The sequence below is a fragment of the Sinohyriopsis cumingii genome, chromosome 3 (assembly GCF_028554795.1).
Source record: "Sinohyriopsis cumingii isolate HCF-2022 chromosome 3, ASM2855479v2, whole genome shotgun sequence".
NCBI classification, from domain to species: domain Eukaryota; kingdom Metazoa; phylum Mollusca; class Bivalvia; order Unionida; family Unionidae; genus Sinohyriopsis; species Sinohyriopsis cumingii.
The window spans coordinates 115941308-115969131 of NC_142963.1; the positions used below are offsets into that span (position 1 = coordinate 115941308).

General features: G+C 34.7%; 1 protein-coding gene across 2 annotated transcripts in view; it reads left to right on the forward strand.

The window, feature by feature from the left end:
• Positions 1-27824, forward strand: part of LOC149803652 (protein transport protein Sec24C-like) — a 52476-nt gene that overhangs the window by 1598 nt on the left and 23054 nt on the right. Inside the window, exons 1-14 of one of the 2 annotated variants that reach the window (XM_089953407.1) lie at positions 905-1061; positions 4232-4401; positions 7406-7517; positions 9259-9442; positions 12045-12107; positions 14219-14639; positions 14948-15219; positions 15921-16029; positions 18845-18972; positions 20935-21073; positions 22298-22413; positions 23702-23829; positions 24898-24976; positions 25363-25475. In XM_089953407.1, coding sequence (XP_089809533.1) covers positions 4266-4401; positions 7406-7517; positions 9259-9442; positions 12045-12107; positions 14219-14639; positions 14948-15219; positions 15921-16029; positions 18845-18972; positions 20935-21073; positions 22298-22413; positions 23702-23829; positions 24898-24976; positions 25363-25475 — 2000 coding nt within the window. In that variant the 5' untranslated portion in view covers positions 905-1061; positions 4232-4265. Of the gene's footprint in view, positions 1-904; positions 1062-4231; positions 4402-7405; positions 7518-9258; positions 9443-12044; positions 12108-14218; positions 14640-14947; positions 15220-15920; positions 16030-18844; positions 18973-20934; positions 21074-22297; positions 22414-23701; positions 23830-24897; positions 24977-25362; positions 25476-27824 lie in introns of those variants that run through there. The other variant, XM_089953408.1, reaches the window with a different exon arrangement.

Below are 27824 nucleotides of genomic sequence, written 5' to 3' on the forward strand. Positions count from 1 at the left end.
ATACACAGTTGACATCAGATTCACGTATCATACATCTGTATCAACACACATTTTGGGGTTTGATTTATCGGAATGGGCTACTTGGTACCTGAATAGCAGTTTTCGCCTTGTATATCTATATCATTTACAAAAGAAGGGGGAAAAACAATAAATAAACGAATACACCAACTAATATCTTCTAATATTGATTAGTTCAATCTAATTCGACGATTATTGTTCCCCATTGAGAACAAGAAGACAGGAGCAGGAAAGTTGTTTGTAAGACCCCAAAACTTTTATTTTCGCAAAATGTAGTGCTAATAGAAAACTTAATTCAACGGCTTACTCTAAATATATCAGTGATATAATATATATCTTATAGGTATAACGGTACCAACTGTACAACCCCAGGTGGGCGGAGCTTAAGGTGTAGGAACATTGTATTCAGAAATAAACGACAACAATATATGTGATTGGTGCATTATGTAAGAGTTGTACTTTCTGTTAGGGTTAAAAAAAAGTTGATCCTCTTGGCAACATTTGAGATTATGTTAATTCAGATCTAGATCCTATTTTGTATTTTTTTTAATGATTTTTTTTTTAAAAATGTGGTACACATGGATGAAAATATCTGTTGTTGCTAGATAACTCTTACCCTTGTCTAGTTCCAGCAGAGTTATCTCTCTTAAATGCACTGGAATACCTGATTTTGTCCTTGTCAAATTGACAATCTAACATTATTTTCTATGACAGTGTGTGACATGCGTGCCGAGGTAGGATAGAAAATATATTTATTTCACAATACATCAGGATTGAGGTCTATAGAAAAACAATTGGTACCGTGATACCTTATATTAAACCTTGCAGACCAAATGCTTTTATTTTCCCATAAAGCAACATTATATGCAATTTCCTGTATACGTGGCACGTACTACGCATGTGCGAAGCGGAAGTCCGTCTGGACGTGGCATAAACTGTGTACTCACTGTCAACTTGTCAATATTTATCTGTACAACGTCACAGGTATATAATATAGCGATTTAACAGAAGTTTATAAAGTTTGATTCATCGTTGGATCTATGGTAAGTTGTCCGGTATCTTGCTTATACCTCTTAACCCTTTTTTGTTGGTAGATTTTATTACGACACATCTGTAAAATGCCGGTACCCCTACCCACCAGTCAGCTGTCAGTTATATTATACAGTTTTACTGCTAGAATAGTGAGGGATCATTTTAATTGGGCAAAGGCTTGAATAGTGTGCGCTTTGATTATGATGAAGCTTATTCCAACGATCAGTTTAATATGATGACCTAAATGATCGCAGGCCTTTCCTAAGGACACACGTCTTTAGTTTTCTCCTGTACCCTTTGAGAAATATATCGTTATTTGGATTGGACAAAATAAAAGCACAGTATTACTAAATACTGGATAAAAAGAAGCTTTTTATTGTTGTGATAATTTAAACAATAAAAATTAGCTGCTATTTTGATAGTACAACAAATGAACCCCCAAACCCATGTTGGTACTAATGAGTGATATGCAGTCTGATCTCATACAACATTGAAATTATCACAGACAGATCTGTCTAAAGCACATCGTTGCACATATTGACCATATTTATACATGATGATGTATCCAGGCTCTTGAGTGACAATCAGTTGAAGGGGCCATTCAGAAATATGTTTTAGATATTTATGCATCAAATCTGCTGCTTAACAGCCTGTAAATCTATGTGGAATTACACAACCCAACCTCCTGTCACCCTTTCAAAGTATCAGTCTACATCGGTGGATAATCAGTTGTTCAGTCAGTATAGAAGATCCAATCAGATGCAACTTCATTTGTTCAAAATGATCATTTTTACTGTATGGCTTAAATGACTCCAAGTTTGTCGTGTTGCTGTCACATTATGATTAAATCATCATGTTGCTATTGTCGTGGTTCAAGGATGTGTAAAATAACCAAATAGATAGATTAATTGTACAGTATAATCCAAATTGCACATAATACTGTAAAGAACAATGGCAGAAAACTTGTTAGATACAGCTATACCCCGTTATAATGTGGTATTTGGTGACCATAAATGCTGACTTATGTACCGACTCAGTATAGTGAGAAGTATAGAATATTATATGAATGTATATAGGGTGGAGTGGGTAAACAAGTCAGCTGTATAGTAATATTGTTAGTTTATATAAATGACATGTTTTTTACACTTCCTGGTATTTTTATTTTGTCCAAAAATAATGTTTTAAGTAGAAAGTAAGGATATAATAGTGACTGTTGTTTTCTTTCACTCAGTAGTGTCATACATTTGATAGATGAGATCATATAATAAAATATATCAGTAATGAACCACTCATCTTTATAAATATATTTCCGAATTGTTATATGTAGTATACAGTTGCATTGTCATCAAGTTTAAAGTGAGTTAAATTGATGAAAAATCTCACTCTTGGGGGAGAAAAGATTCTATGATTCAATTTCAGTTGCACTCAAAGCCAGCACATTCTGACTTAAGAATGTGATTATTTTCTAATTAAGAAATGAAAGTTACATGCTAAATACATTTGTAATTAATGAACATCAAACCGTAAATACAGTGAGTAATATAATTTTTTAAAACTTTAACCTCGTCTTCACTTCAGCATGTTCAAAGCACCAGTCACATTTGCTAATTAGTAACTGAATGTGCAGCAAGCTTTTAGCAATTCTAAAACACAAAATAACAAATAACAAATATGTATGTATGTTATTTGAAATCCACTGATATCAGAAATAAGTACATTTGTTCACAAAGGGTGCTATTCCAAATATAAAAAAAGCACTGTTCACTTGCATTTTGCATATTTCCTACTTGAAGTATTTTGTTATTTGTGACCTGATCATTCCTGCTTTTTTGTGCAGTGTTTTTTTAGCCATATAATCTTTAAAGGCTCATGTTCTTGGCTCTCTAGTAAGTCCTTTCTCCAAATGGCAGAGGTGCTTCCGGCGAGTTCTACATGTTAATGTCAATAGTAGAACGTACATGTACATCATGCTGATCGGATCTATGTTTTCTTTTTGGTTGTGTCTTAAAATTGGAATGATTTCAGTATCAGTCTCATCTTTAGCAGTGGGGCAGGCCTCATCAGTGTTGATCCATTGCTCAACATCATCAATTGAGTTAAAGTTCTCTTAACATGGCTTTAGTCCAGAACATCTTGACTTTGCATCTGTCAGATTTAGGCAGTTTTGAAACATGAAATATGTCTTTCGTAAAGTAAGTTTTTCTTTTCCAGGACATCTCCTTTGAGAGATTAACTGTCTCAATTCACTATGTATCAAATAATTGAAGTGAACAGTGTTCTGTCTTAATTCGTATATAAATGCAGGTAAAACTAAATTACTCTTAAATCTGACTGATTTCATGACAAAGTGACTCTTCATTGTTTTAGTTGACCCCAGCTATAGCTACCTACGAACATTTGTGGGTGACTGTCATTTTCTCATTGGTGATAAAATAATTCACTCTCGGCAGCATTGAAGCCCGTAAGTCACTAGTTTTGTATGACAGTAAATCTGAGGTTATTGTTTTTTATTGTTACTTTTGTGTATGTCAACAGATGTTAGTAAACAGCAGCATGTACAGGAGACATGCTGCCACTAATTCTTTATGTGATCTGTTTATTGATCTTTAATAAGATGGTATTTTATATGATTGGTGAGGTGTATTTGCAGAGATTGTCACTGATCTGCTGGATTGACTTTTGTGCAAAAGGTATTTTGACTGTCACATTTACTGTTAGCAAATATAATAGATGACACAGACCAGTGTCAGTAGTCGCTCATTAGAGACTGATTATATTTGAGTGTACTCTATCTTGTTGGGAATACAATATCTGATACTCACTGAATACAGTAGTGGCTGATTAGAGTCCAACACTGATTGTAAAATCATCTGTAGATATCTGAATAAAGTGCAGTGGTTTTGATGTTAAGTTTTCAGCTGAAGAATGTTCAAAATTCTTAATGGAAAAAATAAATAAAAATTTATTTCCATAACTTTAGTCATGGGGTCCATTACATCCAGAATCAGATCATAATGATGCACATTATGACAGGTTAGAGATATACTTCTGTATAGTGATGCTTAGCATTATTGTGCAATGTATGACTGTCAGTTCTACAATAACAGCACTTTGCATGCATACATTTTAGTAGTTAGGCACATGTTTGTTATATTTTTTACAAACAATTTGTGGTTTACAGATATATTCTGATGACTACGTGAAGAGAACAACCAATGAATCCCCAGTTTCCAGGACAGTATGGTCAGGGTCCACAACCCATTTATAGAGGACCACCAGGACCAGGACAAATTGGAGGCCAGCGGCCACCAGGGCCTAATATGTACAATGGACATAATATGGGACCACCAGGTAGATTGCTTAGAAGAATTAATAATAGTTTTATGGGACCTTATTTTTATGCCCAACAAATATTATAGGGGCGTATAGTTTTTACCCATGCTATCAACCCATCCAAGTTTTGCATTTAGAGCAGTACTGATGGGGCATTTGTTTTATATGAAGACTTGTATGCCCGAGCTTTGAAATGAAGCTGTCTGACCCAAGGACTATGTTATGTGCAACTAGGATTATAAAGTCACTTTGATGAGTCAAATTTCACTCTAGTTATCAGAAAAGTGTTTTTCATATTGTCCTGAAGACACTGCAAAATCTTGTCTGAGAATGTACACAGATTATGGCTGCACTCGGTTTCCACTGAATTTAAGAAGGATTGGGGTTTGTTTTGCCATAGGATTTTGTCAGTTTGCTGACCAGATGCACTATGAAATACTGTTTATTAACTTAAACCAAAGCAAATTAGTGAATTGATTGCAGTAGAGGATCATCTTGCTAATCCAGCTTATGTGGCTATGAAGTTTACACGTTTATTCAGAATTATTCTCAAATTTTTTTTGAGCAAAGCTTGTTTGATAATTCAGTTTGGTATAATTCTGCATGTCCATTTCTCCACCCTGTATTAACCTCATTGTGAAAGTTTGGTTTAACCCATATAAAATGGCAACCCAGGGAACATTGAACTTGCAAAGTTCAACATAAATTACATTAAGATAAAAGTCAGTGGATTCTTAAAACCAGAAACTGTAAAGAAATTGATGAGGTTGATGGAGGAAGCTCAAGAACTAAAGAATTTAGATTCAAAACCAGCCAAGGAAATATTTGTTAAAGTTAAAGCTGCACCAAAAAAAATCAAACAATGGCAAAGTAAAGGCGTTTTAATTTATTATAGTTGTAACATCACAGACAATTACAATTATCACAGTTACCAGCTGACTTAATTTTTCATTCATTTATTTCAATAGTATTTCATAAAGAATGAGCATTATCAATCTGGTGACATTTTTGTAACAACAATATACTCGTTATGTTCAAAATTATTGCAAGGAAAGAAAATATTAGGACTGCAAGTTTTAGTGCTGGGACTGCAACTTTTTCCAAGGAAGCTGTCTGGACTGCAGGTTTCAAAATCCTATGGAGAATCCTGAACTTAGGTGTGTAATATTAGTTTATACTGGAGCCTTTTACAGCATTAGTATTTTAATAAACCACTCGACACATGGTGTAGCTTCTACTATCTTGGCAGGCTTAGTGATATTGGCTTTTATTCCAGAGACATTACTTTGAAATATTCTTGCTTTTGACATAGGTGTCAGTTTTAACATGAAAAATCAGAGCACACCAACTTCATGATTTGGCTTATTATGTTTTAGTTTTATCTGAATATTATGAAAACAAAGATTATGTGGTACATTTCATATTACTGAGACTAGTGGAAGAAGGGTGAGAATAAAGAATAATATGTAGGAAAACAAATTATTGGAAAAATGTTGAGGTTATTTGCTCCTTGACTTCTATACTGCTCCCATCTCTACAACACTTACCACTTCACAGAAAGGTCCATACCTTGCAGACAGACCTGGCTTGATTCCTCACTACAAATTTTAGAGTTTGTATCTCTTCCTGTTTCAGCTGCTTTTTTTGGTGTGTAAGCAATGCAGCATCATTGGGGTATATCATATTGTGTCCTTAATAATCCAGATCATTGCCTGTACCAAAACTCGTAGAATGTCCCCACAAGATACTCTGATTTTCTATAATGCCCATCTAATCAGTTGAACTTTTCATTATTCAAGCTGTTGTTCTTCCCTTTTGAAGAGGTAAAATAATACATTCAGTCATACATGACCATCCCCTGCCAAGTTTCAAAGTGATGACTTGGACATTTACAAGATATATTTAATCTATATATTATGGTACTCCCTTTTTAGCACAAGGTGCAATTATCTCCCTGGAAGTTAGATAGGATACTAAGAGTTCTAAAAAGACCACGCATCAGCATAAATACATACCAGTAACTGTATCTTTTGATTATGTACATATCAAGTTATATATAACCTTGTTTGTCGTTACAACATTAGACATTATACTTTTATATCATTGTTGCAGCCTTTCAGATATGTTTAAAAAGCTTCGGTATTAAGTTTTGGTAATGCAGAGTAGAAACTTTTTTTTGTATGTTAATAAAACTTATCTAAATGCTACTTTTTAAAAAGACTTTGCTTCTCGTGTGTAAATAACAACTGTCACATACATGAAACATTTTTTTCCTCTTTTGCTGTTACTTCAAAAACAGTTCTATAAAATATATTCTCTTGTTGTATCTATTCATAATATTTATTATTCTTAAAGACAGTTTGTTAAAATGTTCCTTGATTTTTTTTTAGTATTCCATTGGTCATGTGTGTGTGTGTTGACTTTTCTCATCAAAATTATTTGCATACGTTATAAGTTTCAACCTCAGAAAGAATGCTTCATAAAGGTGTGAAACAATACTGTTGAAAAGGTGAAAATGTGATGAATTTTGTGTTTGCATTAGATTTGTTTGAAATATCACAATTTGGGTTATTCAGTGATAGATAGTGAATGACAATACATTTAAATGCGTGTATGTGTGACCTTTCAGTTAGCCAATGGAAATGCAGCTTTCAGAAATATGAAAGTGAATGAGATTGTTCAGCACACATTGATGCTCTTTAGCCATACTGCTCAGTCTCCAAAATGCAAAAATATAAGACTACATCTGATAAATTAATAAAATTGGTGATTATGGTAATAATATAGGTCACCAGTAAGGGACCCATAAGTGGTCGCTTTCAGATATTCATGAAGGACAGCGAAGATCCAGTTTTAATCAGTTTGACAAAGTGTGTTGCCCAAAAATTAATGGTACTGGGTACAGAGTTTTTCTGGCGAAAATTTATTGCTAAACAGACATAGGCACCTGCTCAGAGCTGAAAAGTTACAAGACATAAATGACTTATTCTGGACTTGTTTTGAATATGTTTGTCCCTTTCAGGGCAGTTTGGAGGACCTCCACAGCCTCCCAAGACAGGGCCTGGTCCTGTTCAGAATGGACCCCAGCAGGGTAACTACTCAGGTCCACAAGGAGACAATTATTATGGGTCAGGGTAAGTTAATCATAGAGAAAGGGTTGCTTTAAATTTTTAAATGGTTGTATCCAGTGTTTAGCTGAGAAGCACATTCTATACTTTTGTCCTTTCATAATGATACAGATAATATTGATAGATACAGCAAATTTGTCAAGCAATTTGAACTGTTATTGTTCAGAAACTTATGCCAAGGAATATTTCAGTTTAGGTTCTAGGCAGTATTTTGGAGTGGGTTTCATTGTACCTACCACCTGGCAAGGGGACTTGTAGGATATACTTATACATTCGTGTTTAAGTTGTTGCAGCTGGCACAGTGTTTTTACACCCTGTATACATATTGTCATTTCTGGAATCAATATTCAACCTTCATCACAAAAGTAGGTCACTGTGACCCATTTTTCATGATTCATCACCAGATATTTGTCTTAAATTTATTTCAAGCTGTTTTTGTCAGAATCATCCAACTACATGATTGTATGAATATCCATTAGTACCATTCACTTACAACAAAAGGTCACTGTGACCTACATTTTACTGGCCTAGATTAAGTTTTGTTTAGCTGAAGACCAAATTGGTTATTTGAATCCTGTATTCATATTGTGAGACATGGAATTATGAAACATGTTGATGAATGCATCATACTACATAATAAGAAATAGGTCACTTTGGCCCATATTGCATGAATCACTGACTCATTTTTTGTTTGGAACAATTCATTCTAAAATCATTAACTTGTATTCATCTCCATTAGTACCACACTAATACTATAAAAGGTCACTGTGGCTTTCATTTCACCTTTTATTGGCTTAGCTTAAACTTTTTCTTTAGCATATCACAACATAGTTTTTGCTTGCTGTGTGCGTACCAACCAGTCTACAATTATGAAACTTAGTGAGGGGATTAAGGCATGAAAGTTGTATACTTGTACACCATCATTAAAGTAGTGCCATGTACCATATTGGGATCTTGTATTCAAAGTTAGGGTCATGGCTCAATATTTGTATTTTTTAACCACACTTTCCTTTTCACTGTGTGACTTTAGAGCCATTCAAGACTGATGGTAAAACCTTAGTTTATTAACATATCCTCATTAGAGGATGTGTCACATACCACATTGGGTGTCATCTTCAAGGTCAAGATCACTAGTTTGTATTTTAGGTTTCAGTTACATTTTCAACTCTGCTTTTTAATTTAAGTGCTGTTTAAGATAAATGTATAAAGTTTGGTATACTTTTATATTGTCAGTGATGCATTCCATGTTTGGGGTTATATCATTGAGGCCGATGTTACATGTCAGTATTTTAAGGTATCTTTGGTTCTACTTCATAGCAAATTTTCATAAAATCTGTTGGAGTTACAAAAATGAACCATTTTAAACTAATGCTTCCTAATTAAATGGCATCTGTTGCATCACAGTGTTCTCTTCAAGGTCATGGTCAGCGATGATTTTGTAACCTCTTATTTCATTTCTACTCTTATTCCCGTTGACTTAAGGCCATGAAACTTATTTGCTTTTCATGTCTGTTAAGTAACTTGTCAGCTATGTTGTAAAGGTCAGTCTGTTTTCATTATTGTAACATTTTATGACCTCATCATAATAGTCAGGGCACAAAAATTAATGGAATTTGCATGTTGATCTTGTCATGGGTTTCTGGGCAATGACCTTTCCATTTATTTATCAATAAATTTATCAAATAAATTTGTAACATTTCTTTTGCCGTTCATACAGAATTTAGAACATCAGTATGTTTTCTTCTAGCCCTCCAACATCAATGCAGAACAAGCCCCCTATGGGTCAAGGCCAGTTTCAGCCTCCAAGTGGTCTCTCATATGGAGGTGGACCCATGCCTCCATCCTCAATGGGAATGCAGAGAGGACCCACTGGGCCCAACCAACCACCACATATCGGGACACCCTTAGGACCCCCAACTTCTACAGGACAGGTTAGTAATAGGTGTATAATCTTCATGCCATTAAATTGATATAAGAATCTAGTGGAAATGTTTTATCTTTGCCTTTTCTTTCTTCCACTGATGAGTGCCTGTTGAGTTGATGAGTTTCCCTTTGTTCTTTAATGGGCTGTTACAGAGTTATTTGGGTAGTTATTGGTGGTGGTGGGTTATAAAAGGAATTTACCTTTCTGCCCTCCTTTTTTCTCCACCCAGGCCCAGTTTAATTCTGGGATATCTCTTGAAGTGCTGCTAAGACCTGCTTGGAGATGTTGCCATGTCAGCATGAAAGATTCATAATGTTAGATTGTGAAGTTCTATGTGACCCACTGTGATGCGTTGGGGTTCGGTGCTCCCAATATTTATTTGAATTACTATGGAATTCCCACCCTGGCTCGTTTTTGTAGGAAGTGAAATTAGTGATAGAGAGAGGTAAAGCTCTGAGCCCCCAGTCAGCAATACTGACAGTTAAATTATTAAGAACACAAAGGTGAAATTCAAAAGAATAACAATTTAATACAAATTAAACGATATTAATTTCTCAACCAATCTTCTTCCTCTCGACCATGTAACAACCTATTTCATCACGTGATTATAGTGTGAGATGGCTTTCCCCTGTACTTGGTTTCTACTCATCTGTGTTTACTCCACCATTTCCTTTCCTCCTTCCAGTGTCTCCGTACTCTGATTCTTCCTATCCTCTTCCCCTTTTGTCTCCTTTTCTCCTCCTTCTCCTCTCTCTCTTTCTCCAGCAACTAGGCTTGTTCTCGGCCTACTGCCTTGTTCTATCCTGTCTCTCTGAGACTTGGGACTTGACTTCCTGGTAGTTCTGTCCCCAAAAGCTTCCTACGAGAAACACAAGGACGTTAGCATGTTTTGTTAGCCATCTCGCCTCACACTACAACAGCAATCAATAATCAGATAAAGGCTATCTACACCTTCGGTCACGCATTCATGCACATCGAAAACCACACACGTTCTTATAGAAAACAACGTTGCAATAAAGAGCGGTAACCTACTTAACATACAGACATCACTAAATTGCATCACATCAATATATATATATATATATATATATATTCATTCTTAATTTCATTATTCTCAACAATATCACAACAATCCGACGCATTTCTGTACTACACTACCACAAGTGTACACAAATATTCAAATATCCATATTATTTAAATTTACACACTGCAACCATTTCCAAAGTTACAGTTTAATTCAACAATTGCAAAATCTAGAATATCGCATAAATAAATACGCTAGTTTACCACGAAGTAACTAAATAGCAAATTACAATATTAATTCTGACGAGCAATCTACATAATCGTAGCTCATTTCTCAAGTACGCATGTAAATTAAACAATGCAAAGATAATTCTATGTACTAACGATTCTAGTAAGTAAATATACATACTAGACATAATTACAATTACAATGCCGTAACATTCTGCAACAATCGAGCAAATAACTCACTGACCTTTACGAAGCTTTCTAACTTTGAATGTACCAAGGTTTTTTCCCGCCAAATCATGAGTGGCTCCCGGAGTGAGTATATCTCTTGACCAGTACGATGGCTTACAATCACTGATTTGTTCCCAGCCCAAATGACTGTTAAATTCTGGTTCAAATTGATGGCCCCACCCTTCGTCAGTTCCGATTGGATATCAATTTTACCCCAGTCGGTTCAGCTTAACAGGCGAGCCTCAGGCCATCTGTCAATGTGGGGAGATTTACAACAGCATTGAGGGTCCTTTGTTCTAGAACAAAGCCTCTAACGTCTACATGTTAGTTTTGACACCTAATAAAGAGAACTCTTGTACAAACACGAATCGCCACGGCAGTACAGGGTCGACATACTCATGGTGCTAACCCATTCCTTTGGATTCCACACGTTAACTCAAGTTTTCCACCATCTACAACAACCAAACTGTAGATAGCTAGCACTTAGAGTAAGGAAGTGCCTGTAGATTTGGGTTCAGAAGACCAAAGGTCAAGCTCACCATGGCTGAAACTTGAAATATTGTTGCTGCATAAACATTTTAATGATTTGCATGGAAGTCTATTTAACATGGGTGGGCATATACCGTGCCATTGATGATACTCTTATATCATCTATCACTGGGTCACATGCAAACATTGTACCAACTTACTTTATTTGATCCTCTTTACAGTTGTCAGAAGTGTTGAATTAGTAAATGCCATAGTCCTGAAATGACAAAACTTTATATGATTAGAAAACTAGCAACATTGCTGGTGCTAGACATCACTCTAAACTGTCACACTGTCACATCATAGCAATATGACTGAAAAATTGTTAAGGCTATGTTAAAAATCCAAATCACACACACACACACACACACACACTCAAAAACAGAATGGATATATAGATTTGACACAAAATGAGTGTTTCTCAGTCAACAAACAGTGTCTTTGATTGCACAAGACTGCTTTTTCACATTAAATCCCTTTTTCTGTTATAAACATGATATGGTTGCTTGCATTCAAAATAGAATGCTCTATAGTACCATTGCTTAATTGTTTTAAAGGCCAAAAATTAACTGATCATGTTTTTTTTTTTTTTTTTTTTTTAGATTGCAAACCAGATGGGAGCTATGAGCTTATCAGGTCCATTACCACCTGCACCTGGACCCAAGGTAAGTTAATGTTTTATTGTCAGGTGAGCTTTTGACATGGCCCTTTGTCTATGTCATCTATCTAGCATATGTTAACAGTTATTAATTTCAACTTTCCAAGGTTGTGCTCTGCAGTTTCATATTTTGTATAGGGCTAGTATTTTAAAGAAAAAAGAATTTCCCTAGGTTTCCTCACTGGTTATACAAGCTATTTAAAAACGACCTTGTATATCTTAGGTATTGTTCAAAGAACCTTTAATTCCCTTTATTTTGGTGTATGATTGATGGGTGTAATATGGGTTATAGAGCATACATCTTGGCCATACTTAAGATGTGCACCTCTCAAAAAATGCTAGCTCTGCTTGGTCATTTTCACTTCCTGGAATTCAGAGGTAAATTGTTAAAAAGAGCATATAACTTTTTTAACTATATTATATATTTGGTAATTCATTCACTGCACTTTCAGAAACCGGTATTGTCTAGTCTGGCAAATTATTTTCACTATTTTAATAACTGCTAAAGATAGTGTAGTTTAGACTAATTCAGGCTGATTTCTTTTTTGAGCACAAGGGATCAGTCATTTTATTTACCTGTGTGCTTTGCTTAGATCATGTAGAGTTTCCACAAATACAATATCCAGAGAAATTTCAGCCATAATGCATGAAAATAACATAGAGGTATACCAACATTTTCTCCACTCTACATGTTGGAAACTTAAATAATTTCGCCTTACACCCACCGCTATCGCAGAAGTTCATACTATTTGTAGAGTGCCCCCCCAAACACGACCAGTCCAATTTCAACCAAACTTGTCTATGAGCATCCTGGCTAAAAGGTTTTAAAGTTGTTCCAAATAATATCGATCCACCCACTGTCAAATATGGCCAACATTAACTTTAAATGACCTCCAAATTTGACAGAAAGCATCACTGAATAAAGACTGTTTTGTACAGATAAGATCATCAAATATGGCTGCCTTTTCAATGTACCTGTTCCCATTAAAGCTTTCATCTTCTCAGGTCCAATTTTGATGAAGTTTTTGCCCATTTTCCATCATTACATCTCCACTGCAGCTGATCCTTGGTGTGTACATGGCCTCAAGCCCCAAATGTGGCTTTTAAGGTGTTTTTAAAAAATATATATGTAAGATTCAGTTTCGACATTTTTGACCCTTGGGAGTTAACTTTATATCTTCATGTTGAATGTTGTAACCAGCTTAGTTCAAGGTCCTTCATCATATTCTGGTGCAGTTTGGTATGAATATTGACTCTTTGACTTGCATGTACCTAACTTGGAGTATGAACTTTGTTTCATAGACTTACATGTGCCTTGTATGCAGCATGAACATTGTCACATAGACTTAGATGTGCCTTGTATGGAGCATGAACATTGTCACATAGACTTACATGTGCTTTATATGGAGTTAGTCTCACTGAGATGAGTTCTGGCCCTCAGATTGCTTGTCCCCATGGTTTTGTTTTCAGCATGATAACTTTGCCAAAAAAATTTGAATTTCAACCATATTTACCTTTTGGCTTTAGATCAATCAGATTTTGAGTGAGATTGATTTGCAAGAGTCGACAATATCATTTGCAGGAGTTAAATCCCTTGGCTGTCTTTGTGACTTTGGTTTCCACAGAATGATACATGCAGTTTTGTTATATTTCAACCAAGTTTGGTGTGCAACTTTATATTTACGAGACCTTGAATTTCAGGTATTCCACATTTTCATTTGGAAGAGTTATAGCCCCTAATTGGCCATTCTCCTACCTTTGCTTTCCATAGCATAACTTTACTAGGGAATTTTGCATTTTGATCAAGATTATTGTGTACCTTTATACTGTATAGACCTTTAATAAATTTGATTTCCAGCATCCCATCCACATAATCCTTTCGAAGAGTCACGGCTCCTGATTGCTCATATCGTGACTTAAATCTTCTAACTCTTGTTGTACTCTTTAAAACATTGCTGAGAAAATCTGTAGAGAGCAGGGCCTTATATGATGGACCAGTCATTACTAGATTTTGTTGCTGATAGTGAAAGTTATGATTTAGCAAAATTTTGTAAGATATAATGATACGGTACAATCGATGTTTTTGCCTCTTTGCTAGTAATAGTTACTCCATTACAGGGTAATCAGCCACCCACCACTATGGGACAAGGATCCGGAATGGCACCCCATCTTGATCCAAGGTCACCTACTAGCATGGGCCCCCCATCTACAAGCTCAACTGCCTCTCCCCACAATATGGGGATGCCACCAAGTAGTAGGGGTATGCCACCAAGTGGTATTGGCATGCCACCTAGCAGCATGGCGGGTCCAGGGAGTGGCTTTGGGTCAGCACCACCACAACCACAACATGTTTTAGGGAGTATGCCACCATCAAGTATGGGGATGCCGCTGAGTGGGCAAGGGTATGGGGGAGCACCACACCCACCCAGTGGTATGGTACCAGGGTATGCAACACCATTGTCTTCAGTGGAAACTCATTCAGGCATGAATCTTCCTCCACCAACTAGCTTTTCAGGATCTACAACTCCAAGCTCAACGGGTAAATGTGTCCTCTGCATTCTTGATGCCTGTTTAGTGTAATATGGCCTAGTTGATTTGGTGATAGTAATATATATTTCTCTTGAATCACTGCTGTCTGTTTTACTGAGCAATTTTAGGTATTAATTTTGATTTCTATCTATTATATTTAGTATCAATCAGTATATATTTGTTACATCTAATTAGTTTATTACAGTTATCTGTCCTTTCTAAGATGCACATTGCATCTTTCACCATTTTGCTTAGTGAATAAATTTGATCTGTATGTCACCTACAGATTATCTTTAAATAATTTTCCTTTTTCTTTAGGCTATAATCAACAACCAACATTTGCAGGGGGACTTCCACCAAATCAGTACAGTGGTTTCCCAGGAGGACCTTCCCTTGGGCCAGGTGCATCTCAGCCAGGTTCCCAGCCCCCACTCCAGCAGGGCCAATTTATGGGTGCTAACAGTATCCATTCAATGCAGCCATACAGTGCTGGGTTGGGAGGGGCCATGCCACCTGGCTCACGGCAACCCGCATCCTCCATGCAACCTCCACAGCAGAAACGTCTGGACCCTGACCAGATGCCTAGTCCTGTAAGCACTAAGTTCCTATTCAGAGAAAATATTTACCTTTGCTGCAAGATGTGAAAATTAGAAATATAACTTTAGGACATTTTATATCCATAACATTGAGCCAGTATGTTGGGCAAGCAGTACATGTAGATATTACTTCTGTAGTTCCTGGTTTATATTGAATAAGTTAATCAAAACTTAAGACTTTTGACACTTCAAGTCCAGCTGTGACAAGGATGAGATTGAATGGAATGATTTCAAAATATCTGTATAAAGAAAACATCACTTCAGACAATTTCATCCACTAGCAGTTCAGCTGTATGTGTAGTTTTTAAAATAAAAAAATAATAAAAATTACAATCAAAACTTGGGAGTGGGTGTTGAGTAGTCCCTTCATTATTCCACAGTTCCAAGATTATAGTAAAAGTTAATAACATTTGCTGGTTTTAAAAAGTTGTCAGTAGAAAAAAACAGTTAGATACTTGATTTTCTCTTGTTGCAAATAAATACAAATATTCAAAACGTTTTTACTCATAGATATTTTTTGAAAATGGGACAAGATCAGTTAATGATTTTGATTTTTAGCCAGGTAAATATTAGGATCTATGTTGAGTCTGAAGCTGAGAGAGAGAGAATCATAATCTTGAATATCAGTTACATAATCAATTGCATCATATGACATTTTAGTGCTTGTAGAAATAGAAAGTTCACTTGTTTTTCAGATTCAAGTAATTGAAGATGATAGGCGGAATAGAGGTGGTACATTTCAGACCTCAGTCAGGGGTGGCATGCCTCCTCTGGTCACAACAGATTTTATCACACAAGACCAAGGTCAGTGTGTTTCCTTTATCTTTTTTCTGTCAGATCTCTTACTGTATACTAGCAGTGGTTTCATTTTGTTCATAATGAAGTTGACATAAAGCACAACAACAGGAAAAAATTAATCTGACATCCAGTACTGCAACATTTGCAGTTGACTGAATTTTAAAACTCCAAAACAACTGCATTTTTGACCATAATTATATAGCACAAGTATTGTTGCAAAAACTTATGATTGGGTATTTTTTAAGTTCCTGTTACCTGATTGGTAGAAAATGTGTATGATAAAATGCCAATACTATCATTACCTATATTCAGTCTGTTAACACATAATCCACCAAGTCTTTGCTGCAGATCCATATGTAAATGAATTGACTCTACATACTATTTTTTAAGTAATGTCCATTGGCTAAAAGAAAAATGTATGAAACAGAATGTCTTACTGCATACTGCACAAAAACAACAAGCTTATTTAGGAGTTCCTGGGTTTTTTTTACCACCAAGTTAAAATGGTCTGGTAGTTGCCTTTGCTTTCCTTGCACAGTTTACTAGATGTTTTTGACAGGGTACCATACTATGACCAGTGAATCATGTGACAAGCTCACTTCCTTTGTAAACATTGCATTTGTGTAACAGCTGCAGTTGAGTTTCACAGTGGTATAGTTGCTCAAGACATTCTCAGAAAAGATAAAAGAAAAGTTGTGGAAAGCTGGATACAGCCAAACATTTTCATGCCCAAGGATTCTTAAGAACTATTTTAAATGACAGTTAAAGAAGTTTTTATATGCTTGTGATTTTTAATTGAAAATAATAAAGTATGTTTTAAAATTAGTTTTGTCTTTAACTTTATGTACAAGTTATCAAGGGTTTCAAAAATAAATAAAGTAGCAAAAGTTGGAAAAGTTGCAGTGGGAGGGACAAACTTCTTTGGTGGTCCAGGGGTAAACACACCTGAAAAGCCCAGTCCCCATCCTCACTCCCTAAAAAAAGCTGACTATGGTTTGATAATCAACTCTACACAGACTGTCTTTACTTGATGGAGATTTGTGAAATATTTGTATAAAAAAAAAAATTTTGTAGAATTTCCCAGAGAATTCACATTGATAATTCACATCTCATTTTGATTATTTTCCTGATGATTTTATAGACTGCCCCATTAAGATGATAAAATTTATAATACTTAAATATCAGTTTCATTGATATTGATTTTGATCCATGGCAGTTTGTTTATAGTTCTTTTAATAAAATTAATATCAATTCTGAATTATGTAGCTGATATGAATTTTTTTTTAAATTTAAAAAAGTGTAAAAAGCGTGGAAAAAATGCAAGTTACAAGTTGGTAGAATAATAAATAAAGCAGAACTGAAGTTTTTAAAATAATGCACAAACTCAAATCATCATTCAAAACAATCAGCTAAAAATAGAATACAGTGTTCATATGACCAAAACCTTATAAAATAGATGCTGTTGGCAAGATCAACCTGCCACCAGTCATGTCAGAGAAATGATAAAGATGTGGAGAATAATTTGCTGGTATAACTGTAGTCCGACTTTAAATTTTTTTTTGATATACACTGAATTAAACTCACTTTCAGTAAATATGTAATAATGTCACAACGTGAAAGAAGTATTCATGTATTTTATGTGCATTATTTACTTTTACCTGTTGTGTTTAGGTCAGACTGTAAGCAAAATGTTTGACATGTCAGTCATCATTCGTATCAATCATATATGGTCTCTGACATTGTCTGCTAGCTTATTTTATTGTGTTTCTTTCATTCAATGCCTTCATACTGCATAAGAAATAGAACTTGGATAATTTGTTACAAACCACATTTTGGCTTTTTTATTTAGCCAAAAAGTCAGGTGTGTGCCTTCCTTGCTTGATTATTATCATGTGATTACCACTCTTGATTGTGATCAATTGGGCGTAAAAGGAAAGAGACAGAACATTTATAGTTCCTTGATATGGATTGATTAGTGTATCAGTGAAGCATTTTCATTGATGTTGAATTGGAAACAGCAAACATCGTCTAGACTTAGACCAATCTGTATCAGATAGAAGATGCTAATCCTAATTGGATGAATTGTCTCTGACAGAATTTGGTGATGAATCATAAAATGTTTAAAGTAAACTTTTTAAAAATTCTAGGTATTGTAGGTACAGTTTCCTGGTACAAATATATGTAAAAATAAATCATCAGATGCCTGTTTTTTGTTAAACCTCTTCAGTTATTACTGATGGCAGTGTAATCCTCCACCAGAAAGTCCACCCCTATTATGCCACTTTGCAACTATAGAACTGGTGGCTTTATATGAGGGGACCACTGCAGAAATTAATTTTAAAAAGAGAAGTCTTCCAAATATATTTTTCGTTGACTACATTTTATAGATGCCAAAAGATCAGAACAAAATTTAACACCACTCCTTAAAAAATATAGTGAAGTTAAAAAAAATTAGAGAATGGGTGTGTTATAAAAACGGGTGTTCTGAAAACAAAAGGAACTTAAGAAATAGGAGTGGAGTGCTGCAGCTCACTAAATTTAGCTAGCTTGAAAACTGTAATGTAATCTGACATTGGAAATTTCATCAGTACCGACTGAGTCAAGAGCAGTACCTATTATTTAGAGGGAAAAGTATTTGTGTGCAAAGTTTATTTATTGTACTAAATTGAAGTTTGACAAGAAACTTAACCTTTCCAATATTGTGAAATGTTATGTATTACAGTAGCATGAAAGTGTGTCAGTAATAGCAATGATCTTGTGTGTCATAATATTTCTGACTTTCATGGACCAAATGTTTCAGAATCTTCCTTCTTTTTTTCAGGAAACTGTAATCCAGCATATTTACGGTCTACAATGTACAATATCCCCTGTACATCTGACATGATGAAGAGCAGCAATATCCCGATGGCTCTTACTGTGTCCCCTTTTGCTAAACTGAAAGAACAAGAGGTAATTTCAGGGGCTAGGACCATGTTCTTTAAGATTTCAAGATATATACAGTATTTCTACCATGATGTGATCAGATTTTTTGACACAGATATAGTTGTTTTACTATCAACGATATCCTTAGTAATATTTGCCAGTATTTTGTGAAAATTGGATGTGTAGGGTGGACTATTCAAGCTTTGTTTGCTCAGCAGATTAATTCAGTAGACACTAGTTTAACTCTTTTGTGGAAAACTATACTAATGAGTAATTGGTGCTTGAAATGGGTTTTTAATTAAAGTTTTTTCCAGAAGCAGATATGCTAGATATCTGTGTTCGCTAGTTTCTCAGTCTACAAATCGGTCCATTCACTATCAATTGGTATTTGTTTTACTTAGTACAATATTCTCTCATAACACTGTCAATGGAAGTCATATATACCACCTTATAGTGAGATGGCCTTATAATGAAGTATAATTTTACTGTCACTTATTTGAATGGAATCCATGACCTTGCTTGTCTTCCAACACTTTGTGGTTGTGAAACAGTTGTAAATTTTCTTAAAGATCTTGTGAATCAAAGCAGGTTTTGCCGATTGTTCAGAAAGTCCTGATCTATGCTGAAATGCCGCAGCATCATAAGGTGCTTTTTTTGTGTAAACAAATCAAGTTTAATACGGTAGAGCATATGTTGGTCATTCTTGTATAGTATCAGTTGCATTTTTTGATACCGATATGACCAGACTTCTTGTAATATATATGGATGAATCTCTAGTTCATTCAGCTCAGCATAACAAGTGAAATCTACATCTGTAGTGCAGTGAATTTTCATGTGAGCATCTTGAAATGTAGCTAAAATTATGGGATTCATTATGTACCACAGATAAATGAACATGACTGTTGATTAAACAAGTTATGCCATAAATAGACATTAAGCAGGCGATGGGTTACATAACTGCTCTGATCTGTATAAAAAATGGACTCTTTCATAACTACAGAACCCACATGGCAGATTGCATGTGCACAGACTACTCTTTCTGTGCATGTATCAAATGAGTGGCAGACCTGCCAACTCTTATGATTTTGCTGTAAGTCTTACGAAAATTACCCTTAAAATACTAGCAAAAATTACAGTAAAATGAACATTGCCCAAAACTATGGATAATTGGTTCATCCATGTTTTATTTGGATCTGGGTTTCATCTTAGAATTAGTGAAATTAGTCAGAGAACCAGACTAACTTTACAGCAGCAACCTAACTGTACCTATTTGTTCTAGAGAGGCATCTGCATAATCAAACTGTTGATTATAGAATTTTTAAAATTGGCATCCAGAAAGCAATACAAGACGAAAGGGAAAATAAGCTTTTGAAAAATGTCAATAATTAACACAGAATAATAAAAAGGAGTCTTCAGATTCTTGTGAATAAAAGCTGGAAAGGACACAGTTTGTTTATTGGACATCATGTGCTGATTTGAGTATGTCTCGTAGCAGGAGATATGATTGCCATCATCATGTGAAATGGAAAAGAATTTCCAAAGAATTATGTCAAGTTGAGAGATAGCAACAAGTCATTGAACTGCATAGTGTTTGGAACTAGAGTTTGTGCAACTGTACTAGTGGTAAATAAAGTATATGGGTACTTTTAATTACGTTTTCCAGCTTTACAATGGCAGTTATTGATATTTTGCTATTACTTACTGAAAACTAGTCAATCTTACGGGAAAAAATCAACTGCCATACTGAGACGGACTTGTCAGAGTTGGCAGGTCTGGAGTGGTGTTGCTTTATGTTGAAAATATTCATGTGCAAAATGAATCGGCTAATTTAATCATTATTTTGAGATACTAATGGGAAAATTCACAGATTAGATCGTATCAACTTGTCATTATGTATAAAAGCTACTACTTTTTTTTATAATTTCTTTTTTCAGTCTTGAGCTTGTTCTGTACAAATTATATTTATGCATTAGTGTTAATTTTTTATAGACACCTCCTCCACTTGTGGACCTAGGAGAGGTAGGGCCAGTGAGATGTAAAAGGTGTAAGGCCTATATGAACTCATACAATATATTCATCGATGGAGGTCGTCGTTTCCAGTGTGCCTTCTGTGGAGCAGCAACAGATGGTCTGTAGTTTATTTTCTTTTACAGCTTGTTATCTGTAAGGGATGTTGCCCATGTTGTCCATAAGTTTGTTATGTTCTATCTTGGTATCCCAATGGTATGCATGCCTGGCTTGTGACTGAAAAGGTGCTGGTTTGAATCCTACCTTTGGATTGGTCCAGGAGGGCCTACAATAGTATGCCCACAGCAAGGTACTTTACTCCAACTGCTTTGGCAATAAAAATAACCAACTTATGTTTTTCTGCAATAAAATACCAAACCAAACCAAACTATGTCATTTGACCATGTGCCCTATCTGTATTTATGTATATACTGTATGTTCATCCTGTAAGTCCCAAGTTATAATTGGCAATTATTAAAGTTGGATTGGATTGAAAATTTACTTCGTATTGGGACTAATATTACAGTGACCTTGATCAAACTGATTTTCAGGTTTCTGCCAAAATTAGACACAGTTATTGCCCTTGGCTGCCCTTGTAAGATGAGATTATTTCTCGACTTGATGGAAATGGTAAGATTGATAACACTATATTTGTGTTGATACCTGTATACAATAGTTATGTTATTAGCTGTATACACTTTAAATTTTAAAGGTCAGTCAGTCCCATTCTTTTCACAGAAAACAAAAAGACCTTCCATTCAAGTCTGTAAGAGCACATATTGCATGTACACCTGTTTGAATTACTTTGTCAGCTATACTTACCTTAAACTTTTAGAGAATATCTCTGTGTTTGTGAAGGCTTCTTACATTTTAATTCATCTCCAGGAGTTGGCTTTTAGTAGGTTGGGAAAGTATGGATAAAAGTCAAACTGGAGGGAACAAAACTACTTTATTGTTTAAGGCTGGTTTCAGTAATACTTTGCTGTGATGAAGTTTGCCTACTGAACAATCTACAGCAATCAATATGTCATAAAACAAATTCTTTAGGTATTGAATGTAATCTTGAGAATGCAAAAATCAACTCCAGAAATAGTATCAGTTAGCATGGTATTGTCAATAATACAAACTGGTTTTGTAAATATGAAAATAATTTTGTTCTCAAATTATTTTTAATTGAGAATATCTTACAACAAAGTTAAAATGCCTGCATTTTAGCATTGTTTTCTGGCAAGAACTAGTGTTATGTACAACATATTTTTTGAGTTTTGGAAGAAAAAAAATCTCCAAAAGACAGAATAACTTGAGAGAAGATAACATTTTATTCTTTCTGTTTTGTCTTTTTCAGTGCCAGCTGAGTATTTTGCACATTTAGATCACACAGGAAAAAGGACAGACTGTTACAACAGACCTGAACTTTGTCTTGGCTCCTATGATTTTGTTGCTACCAAAGATTATTGCAAGGTGATTTTTTTACATGCATTCACTTTGGCATGTTTAGCCTTGAAACTTTTAAAATTGAATCGGTATATATATATATATATATATAAATATGGGTGGAGGAAGCAGACTGCACTTTAATCAATGTTGCTTGCAGAATACTAGATGGTTATATTGTGTCAGCTTGGATGAGTTGGTAGCAGCCTCCTAGATATAAAATGTTTCATGATTGATATTTTCAACAGAGCAGAATAACTTGTTAAGCCGATCATGTAGCAGTGTAGTATTCTAGGCTCAGTTTGTGTAACTGTAGATATCCTGTCTAAGGTACCTTTTAGCTATTTGAAGAATAAGGAGAGATTGTGTAGTCACACAGGCAGTAGTGTGAACACCACACTTTGGTTAAGAGTTGGGGGAAAGTTGTTTATATCTTTATATTTTTCATCAGTCATTCTATCAATCATTCTGTGTTGGTGGTCTTTGGTAGAAATATTGCTAATTATCAGTATATTTGCATTTTACCCAAGAATATAATTACATGTTGACTCTAACAACATGTGAAATGTCTACACAAGACAACCATAAGTTAATTGCCATGAAGAATTTTAGCTCCGTCGGTCAGACCCTCTAAGTGATCATGATTACACAGAATTAAATAAGGTCATTGGTCTTCATCTTGTTTTTGTGATGCAGTTGTTCATAGCAATGTTGAAATGCTTATTTTGCCTAAAAATATTGGTCACTTGGTCTTTTTTTGCAGGTGGTCACACATGACAGTGCATTTTTAATAAAGAAAAGATCCATGAATGGCAATTGTGGTTGCTCATTTCAAGACACTCAGGACAGGTTTTACTGTATTAATGTGTGATTTTTCTAAAAGATGTATGATGTCTCATCGGTCTTAAATGTTGCTGATGTGCCATCTAATATTGCCACCGTGGTCATATTGGATAAAATGCTCTAGCTTAAAGAATTGTTAATTTAACAGTTGAATTATCTCATGCCCAGTATTAGTAACAGCAAAACAAGTGGAACCACAATCGTCTGTGATGATCATGCAAAGTGTTTCCTTTTCATTATTGATTTATTTATTTATTAGTTTCTTCATTTGGTGATTTCCTTTGCCTCTGTAGCAATAGATTGAATACTATTTCGATATAATAACACTAAAATTTATACACACATTTGACATCTTGATGCAATAACGTAAAATTTGTGCACTGGAAGATGTGTCTGCCTGGTTTTTAGTTAGAGACAGATCATTATAGTATTTAATGATTATAATCCCAGACCAACTTGTCTTCTATTTCAGAATGGTGTGTTGCCTCAGGCCCCAGCATTCATATTTATGATTGATGTATCTTACAACAGTGTTAAATCTGGTCTAGTGAACCTCATCTGTGAGAGGTTAAAAAGTGATATTCTGGTTAATTTACCGAAGTAAGTATCTTTGACTTGCTGCTATTTCTCTTTTCACTCATGCTTTGGTTCTTCCTAAATCTCTATAAAGTAGTAGAAAATCTTTTCAAGAATTACAGTCTGACCTTTTTCAGAAACTGCTACAGCAAAGCTAACACTCTTTCTTCCGAAAGTAATATGAAATTCTTTATTTAGTATTAAACAAAATATATATTGGTTTGATAATAGATTTTTTGAGAAAGTGGAAAATTGTGAAAGAAGACTATTAGTTCATGGATAAAGACTAAAATCTTTGTACTGAGGGCAAGATCTGAAACAAAACATTTCTTAGCAAGGTTCACACTAGGGGGTGATTTGCGTCATTTTGCCTAAACACTGCATAAAAAGTAAAGTTCAGTTGATTCTGTGTAATTTCCCCCACCCTTTCTGTTTTGTCACAGTGCATTAATAATCAAAGTGAACATTGACTTTTGCCTGACAACCATGGTGGCCATCATGAAAATATTGTCGCTACTCCTCCAGACTTGATGGCCATATATATCAACATAGGGTTTTCTCTAAAACAAATCTTATTGTATCTGGTATGTCCTAGACACAATTGGTGCCAATCTTATATCAAAGATATTAAATATGGCTGCCATGATGGCCATCTTGAAAATCTTTTTGCTACTCCTCCTGAATGGTGGCCATATTGGCATGCTTTTTTTTCACCAAAAGTCTTCTAATGATGTCTGTTTTGTGCTAAATAAAATTGTTAAATCTGCAGCAGTTAATATAAAAGCCGTATAGCTCAAGAATATCAGAGATGGTTTAAACACTCAGGAATTGAAAAATTTTTTTTTTTATTGAATTCCTGAGGAAAAAAAATTCACAGTATGATCAAAATAATTCTTTTCATGTATTGATAAGCCATATGATATTGTAGGGACAGAACATGAATAAGTGTCACATACATGCAAGCTCTGTTGTCTTTGATTCATCTTTTTATGCCAAACTATGACACTGGTAGGGGTATAATAGCATAATAGTCAGTGGTGGGGCAGCCATGTTCCATGAACATATTTCTAGTTTTCATTAATTTTATTGCAGAGAAGCTGGATCAGAAGAATCTGAAATTAGAGTTGGTTTTGTAACATATGCAAAAGAAATACACTTCTATAATGTAAAGGTGAGTAACTTATACCTGAACACCTTTCAAAGTAAAATTGGGATTATTGTACATTTCAAGGCAGAACATTTTTCAGTGAAATGTAGAAAGGTGACCTCATACATCTTTCCAAATGTTTTGATGAAAATTTTAATGAGGGCAATTGATCATTTAACCTTGAATGGAAGATAGAAAAAGTCACACAAAAAAATATTTTTGAAGAACATCACAAAAGTTGACAAATTTCAGTTAAATTTTGGAATTGTTAACATCTTTAGACCAATCGTTTTTGACAAGGCCTTATCAAGTGTAGTTTGATATACAATTTAGATGAATGAGTTGAAAAGACAGTGTGCAGTGATAACAGAAGTATTGTGTGTATTAACTGTATATATATATGTTTATAGGGTTCTTTGGCCCAGCCACAAATGTTGGTAGTCTCAGATCTAGAGGATGTGTTTGTGCCCTTGTTGGATGGATTTCTAGTCAAGCTGTCAGAGTCTGAGGCTGTCATAGACAGGTAACATGGTTTGGAATATCTTTTATTGATCTGAACAAAATAGGTTTTATTTGTACTTTTTTTTAAATTTACTATTTGAATGCTTGTATTACTAAATAATTGGTAGTATGTGTGGTCTTTGAAAATAGTCAGTTTGCTTCTAGTCTAAGAAATAACTAAATATAGAAATGCAATTCTCAAAGTAATAACATTACTTAGGTACTGAAATTTTCATCCAAAAATACTTTTATGGTGGTTATTTGTTAAATCACTTTACATAGGGTGTATTTATTTCATAGCAGTTGTTATATTAGACCGTTCATTGCTAGATCTTGTCAAGGAAAGTAATATTTTATTGTAGAATAACTCTGACCCCTTCCTCTGAAAATCACAATCTGTTATAAAAGATCACTATTTTAATGTAATAAAAATTGTGCCATATTGCAGGGGAGGACCTATTATTGTTTGATAGCAACATCATTTTGAAGTGCCAAGTCTTGAAAGTGAGTGATGAATCAAATGCCGAACTTGTGTTTATGAAACATAATTTTATGGAATGCAATAAAGTATGCAGTATGATCTACACTGGAGACAACTTGTGGCATATGAAATTTCATATTTTAAAAATTTAATGTTTGATAATCAATCAGTGAAGATCAATGTTTTTAACACTTTTTAGCACACCCCTATGAAGTAACAAGAAATTTGTTGCAATTCTGTCAGCACTGGCATCTGTACATATAAAAGCATCCCCATATGTACAGTCTGTTTGCACCTCAACCGTTCTTTCTTCCTTGGTCCTAGACAACGTTTAGTGGGAGGACTAAGGGAGCTAATTTGGCAAATTAATATTTGGTTAAGATTTTGCATTAGGTTAGGGTTTGTTTAGCATGCTGTATACATATTGTTAGACCTGAAATCAAATTTTGCTGGCTTAGTTTAAATTTTCCTCATGACCTAGGGTTTATTATAGCCTGTAAATGTACTTTTATACATGGAACCATGAAACTTTCCATGAGTGTTGAATTATAATGCGTACAACACCCTTGTCACAAAAATAGATGACTTTTACCCATATTTCACACTTCAGTGACTGATTAACTGGTTAATGTTTGATGTTTTAGTATTGATGTCTGTCAGTACCACACTGCAAATAAAGGTTAATGTACCTGTGATTTCACTGGTTTAGGTTGAGTTTTTGCATTTAGCTGGTGACCACATTGGTGCCTGCATGCTGTGTACATACTGACCTATCCTGAAACATGTTGAGGGGATACATCTTTTTCAGAATTGCTAGAATCATGAAATTGATGACGATATGCATCCGTATTAGTACCATGCCCTTACAGCAAGCGAAGCTTATCATGATCTATATTTCATCTTTAACTGCTTAAAGTGTTAGTATTTAGTTTGGTGAGAGGGATGCATCTTGTTGGGGTTTTATTAAGAAATTAAGTGGCAGAAGTCATAATAGTAATGGGGATGGGGTGAGGCTGAGGGATGAAGGGACAAAACCAGCCCTGATGAATGGTATATCTTTATCCCCAGTGCTTGAAATGGTGTAGGTGTATCAACTCAAGTTAGACTGTGGAGAAACACACAAAAATGATTTAAAATGTTGTATTCTATTATAGACATTTTAAAAAGAAAATTAATGGAAGATGATGTTGATCTTTATTGAATGAACAGAATACAGCAGTGAATTACACAACTTTAAAAACAACTATTTTGAAATTATGGAGTTGTATGCATGTTAAAAGTGTATGAGTATAGGAATTACATGCATGCCATCCATGTGAGGCAAGAACATTGCATTAGGTTAAATTCGACAGGTTAGCTGTCTATGTGAATGAGTATAGAATTTAGATGAGTGGACTGCATGATCCTTAAATGAGACTAGAGTATTGTGATATGTTATGTGAAGTAGGTTAAGTGTATATTATGTATCTGAGAGAGTACAGGAATGATGAGTAGAATGAATATTCTTTATGAGAGGCCACATTTATAGTAGCAAATCAAGATAATTATTGATTCATGAAGCATGCCTCTGGAACTGACTGCTACTCCAAAGTTACTCAAAGCCTGTGACTCTCACTTAATAAAGTCTGACTAATGGGAGTGGACAGTGAAGATGACTTTAAGAGCAATTAATTTTGCAAACAGTAATAATAATCTTGGGTTTTTATCAACTTTTATAGCATCTCAACTTCAGTATCATAGACAAAAATGTTCTTTATGATGTTTTATATGTCCTGTCACAGTATTAGTATATGCATGTATATGGTTCACAGTATGTTAGCATAATACAGGCTATACTATGCCAGTTAACCATTAGATTATTAAAATTTACATAGAAATAATTAGTTGGTA